Below are 18,926 nucleotides of genomic sequence, written 5' to 3'. Positions count from 1 at the left end.
ATTTTAATTCTGCCACTTACAAGCTAGAAGTTTCTGAAAAATTGCTTAACCTCACAAAGCCTCAGTGTATTAGGTCTGTATTGCTGCTGTAACAAATTACCAGAAACTTAATAGCTCAAAATGACACAAATGTATTGTTACAATTCTGCAGGTCAGCAGTCCAAAATGAGTCTCATCTCACTGGGCTAAAACCAAGATGTCAGCCGGACTGTGTTCTTTCTGAGGCTCTAGAGGAGAATCAGTTTTCTTTACTTTCTAGGTTCTAGAGGCTGCCCACATTCCTTGGCTCATGACCCCACATCCCTCTGACCTCAGCTTCTGTGGTCACATCTCTGCCTCTCCTGCCTCCCTCTGTCTAATAACTCTGGTGATGACATCATTCACACCCTGCTAATCTAAGATTGTCTCCCCATCTCAAGATCATTAACTTAATCACATTTACAAAGTCCTTTTTGCCTTGTAATGAAACATATTCACAGCTTCCAGGGATTAGGATGTGGGCATCTTTGGGGAATCATTCTTCTGCCTGCCATGCTCAGTTCCTCCCACTGGGAAGTGAAGATAAAAACAGAACCTAATGCATGTAAAATACTTAGCACAATGTCATAATAATGCTCATGGTGTGCATAATTCTCATAATTGGCATTCAGTAAAAAGCAAGCCTCCCACCCATGGCCAGCTAGCCAATCTCCTGTCCCTACTTTAAGGCTTGGAAAGATCCTGAATGTGTGTGTGTGTGTGTGTGTGTGTGTGTGTGTGTGTGTGTGTGTGTATAGTTGTTGGAGAGAAGCTATGAAAAGTCATTCATGTGAGGTTGTGGATTTGCTATAATTAGTCTAAGCACCTGTTTAAATTTGGGATAAGTGACTGGGACTGGGATTTAAAAATCAAGTATATCTGATTCACACATGGGACTTAATGGACATAAGAGATGGAAACAATGTACCTGGTCCGAACTGCATGATTTAGTTTCCTAAAAAAATAACTCTGACACACCAAATGAATTGTTTGAGTGCCACCCAGTTGTTTAGTGGTTCTGTCTACTAAACAATAGGTATTGCCTACAAGTTTTTTCTTCCTTCAGACGGCTGTTAGATTTGAGAGTAGCTATTGGCTTAACAGAATCCATGTATTCTAGGAAGATTTGCATGTTAGCTCAATAAAGATCCAAAAATTATCCTATAATTGAAAACATGGCAAGTACCATTATACAGGCAATCCATCCTTGATAGTGCATTTTATTCAACAGTGCACATTTTGGTAGGCTTTGTGATAAGCAAGTCACTAAACATTTTGAAAGAATTAAAGAAGGAGAAGGTATGAGAAAATAATCAGAAGGTTTTACTTAATGATCTGACAAGAACGTAGAATTATCTTTAGAAGCATTTTGTTCAGCTGTCAATGTTTGGGACAGACCGCTTTATCAGATAGAGGCAATGACTGGGTTCATGAGACAGCCAACATAGGAGCAGCTGAGTACCCCCCAGACCCCGCCTGAACTCTCTTCCCTGTGGGCTCTGTGGACAGCGACTCCACTTCTCTCTGCTTTCTGCTTTTTTCTCTGCTGTGTGATCAGCTGTCCCTCGGCCTGGCTGCTGGGACAGCCTTGTACTTTTAGGAGAACCTCAGGCAGAGAGTTGCCACCTGGCCTTCTCTGCTCCCATAGTGTCCCGCCCCACCCCCACCCCCATTTTTGGAGGTGGGTATTTTCGGCTTTAACTTGACCATCCCTAGGGTCTCGCATCTAGAGATTTCCAACACAATACCAGAGAAAATGACATTAAGGAGAGTCAGAGAGAAAAAGACGATGAGACCAGATCAACCTAGAATCCACGAAAGAATAAAAGTAATTTTGCTTTAAGTGTTGGCAAAAGTAGAATGCTTTCGGTTTCATTTGAAAGTCACAAAATAAGCTGGGTCAAGGCAGGTAAGTGTAATAATAAAGCTGGTTATTTGCCCACATGGAGAAAGAAAGGCTTAACTCCTAAAATGAATGGGATAGAAATGGAATGAGCACTCTCAATCTAAAAATAGGTCCATAGTTCTCACAAGTCCCTATCAGAGTTTCCTCCTAAGCAAGTCTTTATCCATATCTCAAGAAAGTTTTCTATCTAAATCTGCTTGTCCTTAGTTCCAAGAACCCAAAGTAAATTTTAAAAACTATCTCATTGATTTTTTTTGGATTTGACAGAGTGCCTTTATGTTCTTTATTTCTTTTAATTCTTACAATAACTATGGAAAGTTCTTAGCATAAAATAAAATATATATTATGTACATAATCCATTATCATTGGATATCATTGGATATCACTTCTGTCTCTGTTCCCAGTTCTCTGTACATGTTGGCTTTGTTCTTTGGAATAAGCTTTCTCTAGCAGCAGGAATCATGGCTACCAGGAGCTCTGGAACTGCACCCTCCAATTTTCCTTTGAAAAATCCTAGGGTGGGACTTTGTTTCTGCTTCCATCAAATTTCTATCTCACTACCAATCATTGTGTGTTAGAAGGTCAAGGTCATGTAGAAAGATAACAGTTCTCATTAAGAGCCAATGGTAAGAATAATAAGAGGTTGTCTTAGTCCAAGGGGCTGCTGTAACAGAACACACAGCCTGGGTGGCTTATCAACAACAGCAATTTATTTCTCACAGTTCTAGAGTCTGAAGTACATGATCAAGGTGCCGGCAGATTCAGTGTCTGGTGAGAGCCCACTTCCTGGTTCATAGATGGCCGTCTTTTCTCTGTGTCCTCACATGTTGGAAGAGGTGAGGGAGCTCTCTGGGGCCTCTTTTGTAAGGGCACTAATCCCATTCATGAGGGCTCCACCCTCATGAACTAATCACATCCCAAAGGCCCCACCTCTAAATACCCTCACATTGTGTGTTATGTTTCAACATATGAATTGGGGGGGGGGCATAAACATCCAGTGTGTAGCAGACGGGAAGTAGTTTCTCAGGAAGGGAGAGGGTAGCACAGGTATGGCCACCTGGGGGACTTCTGAGGCATCCCAGTTACAATCATTGTTTAATTTATTGATTTAATTTTGTGCTCCTTTCTTTGACCTATTTGTCTCACACTCAGTTCTCATTCCCTCACTCTAGTTCTCATTGCTACTTTGTGTTTTATCACCATCTCAAGTTGAATTTTAAAGACCTCCAGTTTTGAGTGTCTTTTGAGAGTCTAGGTCTTATCCCTCTATGAAACTTACTCTTTTTTTTTTAATAGACTTTATTTTTTAGAGCAGGTTTAGGTTCACAGCAAGCACTAAGTCCAGAGTTCCCATATACCCCTGCCCCCACAATATCTTACTAATTTTTGTTTTATAGTTTTATTCAATCATTAATATTTCAGCATGCCTGAAAGATGACTGTATTTTAAGCATTTTGGACATAGTTTGCATTTTTATGGTTTTTTTTTTTGTTAGAGGGAGGTAAGTAGGTCTTTAAAATTTATTTATTTATTAATGGCAGTACTGGGGATTGAACCCAGGACCTTGTGCATGCTAGGCATGCACTCTACCACTGAGCTGACATATTTTGCTTTATTATGCTTTAATCCACTGTTTTGAGGCTGATGACTCCCAATTCTACATTCCCAGTTTAGGCTTCTTTCCCTCCTTACTTGTATGTACACTTGTCTGATGGACATCATCTGGTTGTTCTGGTGACCCTGCCAACCCAGCAGGTCCAGGAATGGGAATCAGTATCTTATTCCCCTCCTTAAAAACCTGCTTCTCTTGTGTTCCCATGTCGGTGAGGATTGTACCATTCATCCAGTTACTCAAGCCAGAAATCTGGAAATTGATTGTCCTAGTCTGTCGTTTCTCATCAGACACATCCAATCACCATGCCTTGCGGATTGTAAATCCTAAATTCTATCCTCATCACTGCTGTTGTTGCTCCAGCTCAGAAACTCATCATCCCTGGCTGGGATTACTGTTCCAGCCTTCTAGCTCATCTCTTTGCTTCCACTCTTGTCCCATCCAGTCATTTCCCAAAGCCAAAGTGATCTATCTCAATGATCGTGTTGCTCTGCTGCTTAAATACTCTTAAGAGTCTCCCCTTGCCTCCAGGGAAAAAACCCAAAGTCTTTCCTGATCTGTCTTCTACCCATCTTTCTAGTACCATCTCCCATTGCTACCCCCCCGCCCCCTGCCCCACCCCAGCAGCATTTGCCTCTAGCTTTCCCAACTGAGGCCTCAACATGGGGCAGACTCAGGTGCAAATTCAGACTTCACCAGCTGGGTCAAGTTACACTTAAACTCTGAGCCTCACTTTCTTTATCTGTAAAAGAGGATAGCCTAACTACTTCACAGGATTATCATGAAAGAGGAACTGTGGTAATGTTGGCAAAATACTTCCTTTATAGTAAGCGTTTCCTACATGGTGGTCTGTTATTAATATCAGGCTTACTGTCCCACCCTGCACTAATTTTGCACAGTGCCCTCCTTGCCTTTTGCATTCTTTGATTTAGCAATTATTTCTTGACCATCTGCATGTGCCAGTATTCTAAGAAGCCGGGAAACACTGGCGCACCAGAACAACATTCTGAGCCGATTTAATTCCTCCTTATGCTTCGAGACGTTTTTTTGACACTCCTAGGTCTAGGATGCTCTGTGCTGTCACTTCCTGCTGTGTATTATTCTAATTCCTTTGTTTCGTTTATCACCTTATCGTGCTATAGAGTATATGATACTAATGGGCTCTACTATTAGGCTATCATTTTCTTGCAAGCTGGGGAGGGACTATATTTTATTAATTTGTGGACACTGAACGGTAACAGTGTCTGATAATCGTTCACTCAAATACATGGAATAGACACACAGAAGATATTCAGTGAATGTTGCTTGGATGAAATAAAAATATGAGTGTATAAAGGAGTTTTCTTTCCTTGTTTCCTCCAAGTATACAGTATCTCAACTCCTTCTGGCTTTTAGGGCTTTTCTAGAAACCTGCCTCGTAGGTCTCTTTTACAGGGATGAAATGCAATTTGAGTACAAATAACTCAGTTTAAAAAGAAGCTTCAGAGTCGAATTCTTTGTAATTTGGCATTTAGTTTAGTGTGAGAAAATTCCACACCACGAGCATGACAAGGATCTGACCTGATGACCTTACATTAGTTTTATTTCTATTTTCATGGTTTTAGATTTTATCAATCTCCATTTTAAAGTTGTATCCCTTTAGTGGCTTTTATGACTTCAAACTCTGTTTAATCATGTATTTTCTGCTGTGTGCTCAGTTGAGTGCATGTTCTGACAACTTTTTCTTTCTTTCCTTGTACAGGCTTCCTTCCCTGGGAACTTGCACTTGGTTTTGGTTCTTCGTCCTACCAGTTTTCTGCAACGAACTTTCACAGATATTGGATTTCGATTTAGTCAGGAAGATTTCATGCTCAAACTACCGGTAAGCGTCTATTATGTAGATGTTTTGTCCCTTCCTCGTGAAGGCTGTGTACCACGCTGCTGATGTTTTACATGTGGTCACAAAGCATTTAAAAGAAAAAAAGTTGAATTTGTCTTCCAAAAATGTAAATTTGAAATGCCGAAAAGTCTTCTGCTGCTACTGTTAAAATAAAGGAGTAGATTAGTCAATTTCTAACAAAGCAGTTCCTTTTGAAAAAGATGTATGTCATCACATATGTTATATATGTGTATGTGTGTATGTGTGTGTGTGTATAAAATCAGAACATTTTATTTTTAGGCAAAAAAGGAGTGTGTGTTTTATGTATTTGAACTCCCACGAACTTACATCCTGGGCTAGTTCAGAGTACCATGTGTTTTTTTAAAAGATATTTTTATACATTTTTAGGGTTAGGAAGAGAGTGCTCATAAATTTCAATACTTTTGCAAAAGATCAGTCCCTCCTGATAAATTCTAACTTGCTGCAGAAAGCCCTTTTACTGTTATGGGCTTAACGTTCTTTCAGAAGGTTGACCATGAACAGTGCAAACTTTGAGATCAGGGAGAATGAGGTGTTTGGGTTTCCATGGAGATTGCTTTTGCTTTGCAGACAAATGTTTTGTAACTGGAAATTGTTACTCCCTGAAGGAAAGTAGCGTATACCTGTGGGTGTCGGGGGGGATGTGTGGGAGACAATTCTTAGAATCCTTTATAAAAGATGACTTTGTGGTAATGAATGCTGAAGTTCATTGTGCAGGTGGATGGAGGGATGCCACGAAGGACAGTTAACAGTATCTTTCTTGCTTATTTACATAGGTGGTTATGCTGAGCTCAGTTAGTGATTTGCTGACATACATTGATGACAAGCAGTTAACCCCCGAGTTAGGCGGCACCTTGCAGTACTGCCACAGTGAATGGATCATCTTCAGAAATGTACGTTTCGTCTGCCCTTACCGGAGAGCCTGTAGTTCGTGGTAGCTCTTAAACCTAGTTGGAGAATTTCTTTCCTCTTTGGGAAAACCAGATTTCTGGGGTTCCGAGTCTTCAAAAACATATATAATTCAACGTCCCGATTTTCTCCCATAGGAAATGTCTAGAAGTGATGAAGAGTCACTGAGGATGGCACTTGAATGAGAGGCCTAGGGAATAAGGAGATCATTGTCTGCCCACCTCCTCCCGTGGCCATGTAGTAACTGGAAGAAGCAAAGGGTTTGGGTTCCAAGCCCAGCGCTGCTGATTTGTAGCTGTGTAACTTTGCGCAACTTACAAACCCTCTCTCAGCCGCAGGTTTTCCTATTATAAAACGAGGATAATAATACTTTACCTCATAAGGATTTTAGGAAGATCAAATGAGATTACAAACGTGAAGTGTTTGGCACTGTGCCTGGTGTATGGCTCGCCCTCAGAAAATGCAAATAATCTTCTTAATCTCATCATCCCAGTGATTCTCCTGAGGCAGTTGGATTTGTAGCAAAGATTCCTTCTGTTCTAGAAACATATGAACAAGCCAGGTCCCTGTGACTCATCACTGTGAATTTGTCTTAGAAGCATCTTTGCTCCAAATCCCAGAGATATGGGAACCCTTCTGAAGGAAATAATGATATTTAATTAAATCAGAATTCTGTTTTCCTCATCCTTCTTCATTCAGCAGTCCTGTTCATTTGTATGAAAGTGTATTGTCAAAATAATCAGTATCGAGCCTTTAATAACCTGTAAAGCTATAAATAAAAGAGCGGATACCTTGAGTTGCGTGGTAAACAAAGGGTTTATGTGGTCTCTACATGTTGTCCTTCTTTCTCTGAGTCCTCGGTTTTGGAAACAAACCACGCAACTTTACGTGACATTTTAGGGCAACAGAGCCTTTGGAGCCACAATTTCAAATTTTCTGCAGTAGCTGAAATGAAATGTTGTGACTCATTGTTCCTCCGTCACTGTAGTCCATCGCCTTGTTTGGAATGCTAATACTTGCTGAAGAATGATAATAAATATAAAGTAGCTTTGATGTTCTCATGTCTCTTCAGAAGTAAAGTTACTATAAAGCAATTTAACAATTTAGAGTTTACTAGAATAAGGAAAACACTGATTTTCAAGAGCATAAAACAAATTATTCAGTACATGGCATCTTTTTTTTGGTTCCTAATTTTTTAGTTTTTAATCTGTATTTTTTTCCTGCTGCAGAACAATACACACTCATTATTGTAAGTCTGTAAAACATACAAATAAAGCAACTCACTATCCCACCATTTAAAGCAACTGCTGATAAGTTTCACATTGTTTCCCTAGTGTCATTTATAATTGCGTTTTGTCTTTTACTTTGTTGAGAAAATACTGGATGTACAATTATATAACTTTTTTTGCTTAGTGTTATAACACGAGTTGTCCCTTGGCATCTTTAAGAAATTGTTTTCATTGGTATTCAAGAAATAAGTGCAGAAGTTTAGATAAAAGACATTCAAGAAGACTCTTCACCTCACTTTAGTTTCTGAGAGGCTTGAATGCAAAGTTAGGATTGATTGTCAAGGGCAGTGCCAACTTTCCTCAGCAGAGGACAGTTCATAGTACATGTTTGCTGTCATACCTAAATAAATACCACTATGGATCTAGGTTTTAAAATTTATTTATTTTTTTTACTGAAGTCTAGTCAGTTTACAATGTTGTGTCAATTGCTGGTGTACAGCATAATGTTTCCAATTACTGATCTAGGGTTTGAAGTGCTGGCAGAGTTTCCATAGAATTAAAAGAATCATGGGCTCTTTGCAGGCTATAGAAAATTTTGCCCTCACAGTGAAAGACATGGCTCAGATGTTACAGTCCTTTGGAACTGAACTGGCTGAGACAGAACTACCAGATGATATTCCTTCAATAGAAGAAATTCTGGCAATTCGTTCTGAAAGGTACCACCTGTTAAAGGTATGTCTGATAGAGGGGACAAACCAAATTGTCCATGGGCTTTTTCTGTAGACATGCTCACTGTGTCCATTTCACAGATTGCTGGGGAGGGAGACAAAAGCTCTATTTATATATGATATTTATTTATTTATTTTAATGAAGATACTGGGGATCGAACCCAGGACCTCGTGCATGCTAAGCATACACTCTACCACTGAGCTACACCCCAACCTGTGCATATTTCTATATTCTAAAGCCCACTATTAAAAAACAAGAATACTTTACAAAAGGACAATGTCCTGGATATGCGGAATCGAAGTGTCCCTTTTTTGCATTTGCAGAGAAATTGTGCATTCTCTGGAGAAGTTGTTCATTTGTAAATAGAATAGTTTGTAAACGCTCCGAATAAGAAATCCACCGTCATTTTTGTTACCGTGCATTCTTTATCTTAGGGAAAGGCCCTCTCATTTGGAAAGCTAGAGTGAGAAGCAAGAGGCAGACAGGTGTTCTGTTTTAACATCCAGCACAGGGACAGTGTGAAATGGAGAAGGAGGACTTCATGAGGAGTCTTGTCCCAGAGCTGCTGTGTACTAGCATTGTGACCAAGCCAAACATTGCTAAATTCATCACAAGCTTGCTTTTCTGCAGAGCACTAGTTCTTGTTGGCGAGTTGAGTTTGCTCTCCTCCCCTGTTGTCTGGAGTGTTGTGTTTTGAAGGCTTCTGAGTCACATTTCAGACAATCACCAAGTACTTTTAGATGCACTTTCCCTCTAAAGTTTAAGAATGATCTGAACAAGCACCAGGCGTCCCTGTATAACTCACGTCCTTCATGTGATAACAGGCACGCTGGGGGCACTGACGACAGGTACAAGCTCTACGTGGAGGTGACATTTTGAAATTGAGAAGAGAAACTGAAATTTTGAATCATAATCTAAAAGCAAAACTCTATTCAAGGGAAAAAAACTCTGTCCCTCACAAACTGTCTGATTGGGTAATTTGCTTACCCTCTCAGAGTCTCTTTCCTTAGATGTTCGATGGGGTTGATGATGAGGATGATGCCGATGATGGTGGCGATGATGATGATGATGATGGTGGTGGTGGTGATGCATACCTTGTAGGGCTGTCATGAGGATGGCATGAAACACGTACGTGATGTATGTAAAACCATGTGTGGCACATACTCGGCACTTCATAAATCCTAGCTCTTTATGTTTACATTCTTCTTTCATATTGGTGGTGGTATCATGGAACCCAGAAAAATCCATGTCCATCCAAATTTTTGCTTAAAGTTTCAGAGAGCCCTTAGATCTCCTGAAGGAAGTCGTAGATCACTCTTAGATGCGTGAAAGATCAACCCTCTAAGGTTAAGACCTTCTGAATAGAAGCACATGCTTCATGGAGAATTAGTCAATTCAAGTGTGAAGTAACATAATTCTTTTGGCAGGCAGTAATTGGTGACAATTAAGGATTAGTAGGAAAGACATCTAACTATATCTGAATGTGCATTAAATATTACCTATAACTGTATGCTGTAGTGTAGTTCTCTATATTATTATGGTACTACTGCTTTACTGGAACACATTAAAAACATTGGCAGAATAGAATAGAATGAATTAGAATGTTCTTTTTAAATTGAGATATAGTTGACTTACAATATTAGGTGAGTTTCAGGCGTACAATGTAGTGGTTCACTATTTTTAAAGGTTATGCTCCATTTATAGTTATTATAAAATATTGACTATATTCCCTGTGCTGGATAATATATCCTTATAGCTTATTTTATACCTAGTAGTTTGTACCTCCGAATCCCCTTGCCCCTGCCCCCTTCCCTCTCCCCACTGGTAACCACAAGTTTGTTCTCTATCTGTGAGTCTGTTTCTCTTTTATATTCAGAAGTTTGTTTTAGTTTTTAGAGTCCACATATAAGTGATATCATGCACTATTTGTCTTCCTCTGTCTAACTTATTTCACTTAGCATAGTGCCCTCCAAGTCATCCATATTTCTGCAAATGGCACTTCATTGTTTTTTAATGGCTGAGTAGTATTCCATTGTGTATGTATACTACATCTTCTCTATCCATTCATCTGTCGATGGACACTTAGGTTGCTTCCATATTAAATTAGAATTGAGAGAAGGATGCTACAAACGGAGCATGGGGTACTTTTACTTGTAAAGATCTTATAAAAATAGTGATCGCAATGTCCATCTCAATAGGCAGAGGCTTCTTGGAGATCCTCACAGCTTTTGGATTCTGTGGTACTGAGGTATTCCTTGATTTTTTCAGTTATGAAAGCAAAGGCCATTCTAGAACTGCTGTTTCTATTCTGCATGCTGTTGGTGCATGCTTGCTTCTCCCCAGGTCATTCAGAACAAGTCACCAACAGGCTGACACCTCCTATTGTGCCTTTGTACAGAATGATATTACAGCTGTAACCAAAGAAGGAAAAATTCTGCTAACAAATCTGGAAGTGCCTGACACTGGAGATGCTGTCAGTTCAAGACTTGAACATCATCAGCAAATTAGTGGTGACTGGCAAACGATTAATAAGTGAGTAGTACTCTTTTTGATTAGGAGTTACTTATTTTATACTTTTGAAAGGGAATAATACATTTTTGCTGTAATCTGTTACGTGTGAAAGTATTCCTGGACCTCTGGGAATCTGAGAACTCCTTCCTGAGTTGTCTCACAGAGATTAGTTTGCTTGTAGAGGAAGGTCAGTGGACACTAATGGTTGCTGCCTGGACCACATGTCATGGGCTATGACTTGCTCGTAATTCTTAATGTCCAGACCAGTTTATCTATATACTTGCGACACAGATTGTTTTTTCAAAGGAATTCTATGACTTTTCTTTGTTAAGATTGCTGACTCAAGTACATGACATGGAAATAGCTTTTGATGGATTTTGGGAAAAACACCAACTAAAAATGGAGCAGTATCTGCAACTCTGGAAGTTTGAGCAAGATTTTCAAGAGGTCAGTTCAAACATTCCTTGCTACGGTTTTTTTTTTCATTATGCTGGAGGTTCTTCCTCCTTGATTATCAGAAACACAGTCTCACAAGAGACTATCTACACTGATGTTTCTTATTCAATTTTATTTTAGGTATAAAATACTTCTGGACTATGGGATGACTTTCCAAGGAAATAACACCAACTTCCTTCATGATTTTTTAAACACCATATCCCTATGCTAACCATATTTAATACACTATAACCAAACATTTTTTTTCTGACCTAGCAATTTATTTCTATGGAAAGCCTGATGGATGAAACTAAACCATGTTTAATTACACATTATTTAAAAGGCTACAAGTTTATTCTAGTTCCATCCTTCTGGAAAATCCATCCTGTATGGTCAAGAGACATGGATTTATTTTCTTCTTTTCTTTTGTAGTCAGCGTCCAAGCTCCTCACAGTCTCTTGTAGAATTTTCCCAGGGATCCAAGGAAAACTCACCTCCTCACCCTTGTGCGTGTGGTCAGCTGGTTTCTTTCCACGCGTGGCTTACTTGCTTGGCGTTGCATTTGTTCTCGCGGAATTAGTCCGGGGAGGGGCGCAGCATTCGGACGCTTACTACCAGCCTTTTCCCTCCAGGGATTCAGACAGATTTTGAAGTGCCATTCTCTCCATGACACCTTTCGTAGCAGAAGAATAGGTCAGATTGCTCTTGGTCCTTCCAGATACTTGTGTCTGTCCCTCCTCCCCAACCAAACACATGCAAAAACAGCACTTTTCTTGAACAAATCCATGGTGCCTCTACTTATACGTTACTTTGCCTCCATGTGACATTCTTGTCCTGTGGTTATACTCTGTTTCTTGAAGTCATTGTTGCCTCTGACCAGTATTGTTGTCGTTTGTCTTGAATGGTAATCTCACTGACACGATCCGTATCTCATAGGGACATGCAGATAGGTTCTGCATATTTAGAAATGGCAACTAAAAAAAGCTAATTTGGAAATTCAGACTCACAAAAAAATTTGAATATTCTCAAGCTTGAGATATTCTTAAACATACAGAATAGGAATATTTTCTTGTATAATCACAGTACAGTGATCAAATTTTATACATTTAACAGTCATGCAATACTTTTATATTATCTGCCATCAGCATTCCAATTTTGTCAATTGCCTTAATCATGTCCATTATATCATTTTCTCCTCCAGTACAGGATCCAGTCTAGAGGGTTGGGTACTGTATTAAGTTGTCATGTCTCTTTAGTCTCCTTTAATCTCTAACATTTCCATAGCCTTTGTCTTTTATGACACTGGTGTTTTGGAAAAAAACAGTCATTTTTTGAAACAAACTGCTCATCATTTTGAGTTTGTCTGATGTTGTCTCATGATTAGATTAATCTTGCATGACCAGCAGGAACACTAGGTAAGTGATGTGTCCTTCTGAGGGCATCACATCTGCAGGTAGATGAGGTCCACCTGCCGCTCATTGTTGGTAGGGGTTTTGATCACCCTGTCAGCGTGCTGTTGAATTTCTCCACTGTATAGTTACTTTTCTTTCCCTCCTTGTGCAACTGGTATGGAATCTGTGGAGAGAAAATTTAAAGCCATGCAAATATCTTGCTTCCCATCAAAAATTCTCCATAAGTTTAGCATCACTTGATGATTCCTATGTCAAGCAATCTTCACTATGATGGTTGTGAAATGCTGATTTTTCCATGCAAAGATGTCTTGTAGTTGTAACTGTTTCAGGCCCACCAATAGGAACGAGAGCATAAATCATTTTGAAGAAGGTAGAAAAATGTCTATCGAGAATGCTATTTGGTATTTATCTATTTATTGGGTTCATGGCTTCCTAGTTTTTAATTCATTACCGTTCTTAACTGTTTTGGCATTTCAAATTGGCTACTGTGTCCTTGTGACATGTCCAGACGTTTTAATCACTTCTTTACTTTCTTGTGTAAAGAGCTGTTCCAAGCTCATCTTATTCCTACTCTGTCTTAGCCCTGGAAGCAGCCATTTTCCTGAGAAGCCCCAGTTTCTTTTTCTGGAAATTGATGTTAAAAGACCAAGATCTGGGTGCTAGGTGTGTTCCTAGCTGCTAAAGAGTCTTTGTTTCTAGAACCATTCACCACAGAGCTAGGAATATATATGCATGTATATGCACATATATATACTTCCATACGTATCCACATGTACATAGCAACATTGTACAAATCATCAGTACATACTGATGTCTGCTGGGTTAAATTTTAACAGATTATATTGATTTCTATGAATAAAATAACTGAAAACATTTTCCACATGTGCAGTTTTTCCATATTGATGTTCTTAATTAATAGCATTTACTACAAAACTTGATTATTAAGGGGAAATGCCTAATAATTTGTATACTTTTAAGACTTTTTCCCCCTATTTTTAGCTCGTGAGTGAAGTTGAACTTCTCTTAAATCAACAAGCAGAGTTGGCAGACGTAACAGGGAATATAGCTCAAGTGAAACAAAAAATTAAAAAGTTGGAAAGCTTAGATGAAAATTCTCAGGTAAGATTGCATTTTATATGTTCTCTCTGTGGAGTATAATAGTTACATTTTGATGGTTTTTAGTAGTATAAACTCTTCTTATGATTAATCTCTCATAGCAACAATCTGTATAATTGGTTCAATAATGTTGGTCTGTCTATATTCTGTTTTTGTTTTTTCTTTTACAAAAAATGTAAAGTTTTTTTTAATTATGTATATTCAAGTCAATAAATTTTTTAAGGATTTCACATGTTCTGATTCCTTCCACTGCCCATCACCTTAGTTCCTCCAATGTTTGAGTTGTAATCTTCAGGATAGCCCTTTCAAAAAGAGTTTTTGCTCAGTCAACTGTTGTCATGTCAGTCAGTACATAATTCTTTTAGTTGGGCTTCTTTGATCTCCAGTAGAACATGGACACACTTCAAAAACTCCTCACCTGTCATCTTTGGGGTCCAATTTCCTCAAGGATATATTCTGTTTCTGTTCAGCGTGGGCCTGAGGTGACCCAGCAAATATGTCACATAGTTGTAACTGTTTCAGGTCCACCAAGAGCAGAAATCATTTTGAAGAAGCTAGAAAAATGTCTATCAAGAATGTTATTTGATATTTGGAAATGATGCAAACATACAAGAACATAATTCCTTAAATAACCGTCATTTGATATATGCATAGATCCATACAGGTAGATCTACTTACTCTTACTAGCTGTGTGATCTTGGGTAAATTAAGTTTTCTAAGCTTCAGTGTCCTCATCTATAAATTAAGGATGTAGTGACCTACTTTGCAGAGTGATTGTAGGATTTATTTAGATGCTGTAGATAAAACACCTAGCACAGTACTTGAGTATATGGATATATAGTAAGTACTCACAAGGAGGGGGGCAGTCAGTAGTTGATAGGGTGGAAACCAGGCTGCTGACATCCCTTTTGACAAGGGAACGCAGTGATGGTCACTTCAGGTGTGTAAAGCTGTCAGGTAGATGCCAACTGGATCTAACGAGGTTTCCAAGGTGGAGATGATGTGAAATCCCTTAGCTTTCCCTTGGCTGGCGTGTACCTCTATGCAGTTCTGTTCTAAATCTCCACATACCAGGAGAAGCAAATCTCATCCACATTCTGGGCGGGCTGGTTCGTTTTCTATTTCTGTTACCAGAAGCACCTGAGCTTCTGATAACGTCACCGCCGTAGCTGATTCCTATAACTGTGGGCTTTTTTGCAGCCTGCAGAAGTATGCCACCAAACCATGTTTTTGATAATATCTCTCTCTGGCTCAACCAAGTTGCTGCCCAGTTACTTGCTCTTCCCCGCTCCATTTGGACAGAGATCATGTGGTTATTGTTTCCCTTCTTTCTTCACATCAGGATCTGTTGGCAAAGACCCGGTTCGTGATATTACACGGACACAGACTTGCAGCAAGTCACCACTATGCCCTGGATTTGATCTGCCAGAGGTGCAATGAGCTACGTTACCTTTCCGATATTTTGGTGAATGAGATCAAAGCCAAACGGATACAGCTCAGCAGGACCTTCAAAATGCATAAACTCCTACAGCAGGTAGTGTCATGGGACATGGCGCATTTCTGAAAAAGATCCATTTTTTTCCGTGAGTTATAGGATGAGGGTCTGGTATATAGCTTTGGAATCAAGTTTGTAAGACATCTGAAGGCCTGAGTTTGACTATGTTTATTGACTCCTTCTACTTGGGAGTATCCACAGCAGGTCCAGGATTGTAAGAATTTCAGCCTCTGTTTGACTGTTGAGATGGTGGTTGTGATGGCTTCCTCCCTATTTTGGGTACACTTCTGAAGCCTCCGCTCTGGTGATAGTTTGCAATCAGAACACTTTTAGAAGCCCTGGGGGCGTTTTGCTAAAGTCTAGACACTCATTCCACGTTTCATAGTTACAGCAATAAAAAAATTAAACAGTGATTGGAAACTATTCCTCCATGGCTGATGGGTCTGACCCCTTTGATGATTGGGCAGTGAAGAGAGGCTCTGATTGTGGCAGTGGAATATAAAATAGGGGTATCACTTATAGGCACTGGATCTGAACATGAACATTTTCATCTTTACATCGCCTTCTCTGGCAAGGAAACTTTTATCTGTCCTCGGCAATCATTACGCGTTTATATTACACTTGACATTTTGCTAGGAGTTTCTATTTCAGTTATTGATTTGGGGAAACTAGGATGCAGCTCAAGTGCTAGTGTGGAGAGAAGGGTCAGACTCCTGCTGCAGAATGAATTCCTTGTTATGAAATAAGCGCAGCACTTTCCAGCCTTGGCCGTGCATCAGACATACCTGTAGAGTGCTGTAGAAATAAAAATGCCTGGCTTACACCCAGAGCTACTGAATCAGCATTTCTGGGGGTTGAACCCAGATATCTTTATTTTTTAACAGCTCTAAATACAACTCTGATTCACAGAAGTGAGGCTTGATAAACACTCTCCCCAGGGACAAACATATTTCTTTCTTCATTCATTGTGTGTGTGTGTGTGTGTGTGTGTGTGTGTGTGTTTGTGCGATTTGCTCACTAGGCTCGCCAGTGCTGTGATGAAGGAGAGTGCCTTCTCGCTAATCAAGAAATAGAAAAGTTTCAGTCTAAAGAAGATGCTCAGAAAGCCCTCCAAGACATTGAAAATTTTCTTGAAATGGCTGTACCCTTTATAAATTATGATCCTGAAACCCTACAATATGAATTTGACGTAATTTTATCTCCTGAACTCAAGGTAAGAGGCATTTTTTTGGGCGAGTAAATGCATTTTTAAAAACTATAATTGCGGTAGTGTTAAAAAGAGCTTTACTCTTTCACAGGTAACTTTACACCACATTGCAATTATACTGCAGTTCTCTTAAGGATTAGGGGTTATATTAAAGCCACAGTTAAGCATCAAAGAATCCAAAGACTTACGTTTGCTTTATAATGAAGAGTAATTTCCTTTTGGAGCTCTGACTGCATTATTTTTGAATCCTTTTCACATACTAGGACCTCTCACATACATTTTCTTGCACATTCCTTGGAGAAAGACCCAAAGCTGTCTTTGAATATTGGGCCCATATCAGGAGCACTCTGCCCTTTCCTTTGTGCTGCACTGACCACCAGCAGCTGCTCTGTGGACACAGAGCTGGCTTCCTACCCAGTTTGAGGATGAAGGGATGAAGGATCTGGATCTTCTTGGGGAAGGGGGAGCAGCAGAAGCTGGTGTTAGTGAGGAAGATTGAGGTTAGTTCAGCTCCACCCCATTGCAGCTGCCATGAAACACTCTTTCCACATTGTAGATAAGAGCATTTGTGTTGCTATTTGCTGCTAAAATGTCTAATGACTTGTAAGTTTGGAGCAGTATCTAAACCCATGCTTAGCTGCAGATCTTAGGGGAATGCCCCAGAAAAATCAGAAACATAGCTGTGGCAACACTAAACATGCCTTCTTTTCCAGCCATTAACCATTCCAGCCAATGAAAGGTGAATCATTTTATGTAGTGACCTATTTCATGACTGCTTGATTAATTTCTTCTTCAAGTTGTTTTGGTTGAGACCTTCTGGATTTATAACCATGTGAAATAAGCCACTAATCTGTTGCCATTACTTTCCTAAATATTTTCTAGTTATATTTTGAACTAAATTAATTTTTTGACTGTTTGAGTCTGAGAAATGTAAAAGAATTTGTAATGACCCCATTTCAGAAACTATTTCACAGAATTCTTATACAACCTGCAGGTTCAGATGCAGACTGTACAACTCAAGCTTGAAAACATTCGAAGTATATTTGAGAACCAACAAGCCGGCTTCAGAAGCCTGACAGATAAGCACGTGAGGCCAATCCCATTTGTAGTACCTGCTTCTGACAATTTGATCGGATCTAGACCACCATATTTTTCATCTAAACAAGGTAAAGTACCTTACATTCCCCTTTTCTATCTCTCTTTTTTTTTTACTTTGTTACTCTTGGTGTAAATACTGAACTCATTCTTCAATCCTGAGAAACTGAAATTTTATTTAAGCATCTTTGGTCACATTTATATTATATTGCAGAAGGCAAGAGTCATGATAGAGATTATCATACAATAGTTAAACATAGTAGTAATATAGTACAGTATAGGATGATGAAAATCTGGACTGAACTATTCAAGTCTCGCAATGAATAGGAACATTATAGTAGCATCAAACTCACCCTTTTCTTCAGCAGGTGGAGGAAAGCGTATGAAACTGGTATATACACGTGTGCATTTACCACTTATTGAGATAAACTGTTATTTGGCTCTTAGAAGCTTCTAGTAAGTGAATGGCTTAGATAATTGAATGGATTGCCTTTTCTAGATAGGTACAGGTAAACTGAATAATTTCGCTGGTAGTTAACTGTTACAGAGTTTATTTACTTGTTTTAATCTTTGTACACTTATTTTATTTTATTTATTTATTTATTTATTTATTTATTTATTTATTTACTTACTTACTTACTTACTTACTTACTTACTTACTTACTTACTTACTTACTTACTTTAGGGGGAAATAATTGGTTTGTTTGTTTGTTTGTTTGTTTATTTATTTAATGGAGGTACTGGGGATTGAACCCAGGACCTTATACATGCTAAGCATGCGCCCAACTACTGAGCTTTACCCTCCTCCCGTAGACCAGTTTTAAACATGTAATATATCCATCTCTATTTTTGACATTTGATGGGATAAAATAATTATCCTCACTGTGGTGTTGAGCTGCTCTGGAAATAAGATGACTGTTGCCCCAGGGTTTTCCTTGAGCTTCCTCTGGGGCCTTTTTGGGCAAAGTAATTTGGCCTTTGGGGCTCTAAGTTAGTTGAGTTGGGTGAGCATGGGACTAAATTCATACTCTTTGATCTGAGAGAATCAGAGAGTTCATTAATGTATGAGAACTGCTTTGAAAATCAGAAAAAGCCTGAGCCAAGCATAATGAATATCAAAATCCAGCTCAGCCCCAGCACAGATCAGCTGAAAATGAGGTGATGAAAGCAGGGAACTAGGCTAGGATGATACAAGTTACATAGTTAATAGTTATTAAATATAAAAATACACTCACAAGTAAAACTGTGAGCAATAAATGAATAATACTAAGAAGATACTGGAAAAAAGAATAAAAAGAACGAAAAACCAATAGGGGTTAAAAAAAACCCAGCAGCTATTAGAATAAAAATAGAAT

At 39.0% G+C, this 18,926-nt stretch overlaps 1 protein-coding gene across 6 annotated transcripts in view; it reads left to right on the top strand.

Moving 5' to 3' along the window:
- The window catches only part of MCF2 (MCF.2 cell line derived transforming sequence), a 98,821-nt gene that overhangs the window by 43,030 nt on the left and 36,865 nt on the right, over positions 1-18,926 (top strand). For all 6 annotated transcript variants that reach the window (XM_032476132.1, XM_032476129.1, XM_032476130.1 and 3 more), the window contains 9 exons: positions 5,278-5,397; positions 6,210-6,326; positions 8,154-8,303; positions 10,699-10,832; positions 11,144-11,258; positions 13,658-13,777; positions 15,117-15,308; positions 16,291-16,482; positions 17,471-17,642. In XM_032476132.1, the coding sequence (XP_032332023.1) occupies positions 5,278-5,397; positions 6,210-6,326; positions 8,154-8,303; positions 10,699-10,832; positions 11,144-11,258; positions 13,658-13,777; positions 15,117-15,308; positions 16,291-16,482; positions 17,471-17,642 (1,312 nt within the window). The remainder of the gene's footprint in view (positions 1-5,277; positions 5,398-6,209; positions 6,327-8,153; positions 8,304-10,698; positions 10,833-11,143; positions 11,259-13,657; positions 13,778-15,116; positions 15,309-16,290; positions 16,483-17,470; positions 17,643-18,926) is intronic.

The sequence above is a fragment of the Camelus ferus genome, chromosome X (genome assembly GCF_009834535.1).
Source record: "Camelus ferus isolate YT-003-E chromosome X, BCGSAC_Cfer_1.0, whole genome shotgun sequence".
Lineage (NCBI taxonomy): Eukaryota > Metazoa > Chordata > Mammalia > Artiodactyla > Camelidae > Camelus > Camelus ferus.
Note: the sequence above shows the minus strand (reverse complement) of the source record. Positions and strands in the feature narration are given on the sequence as shown.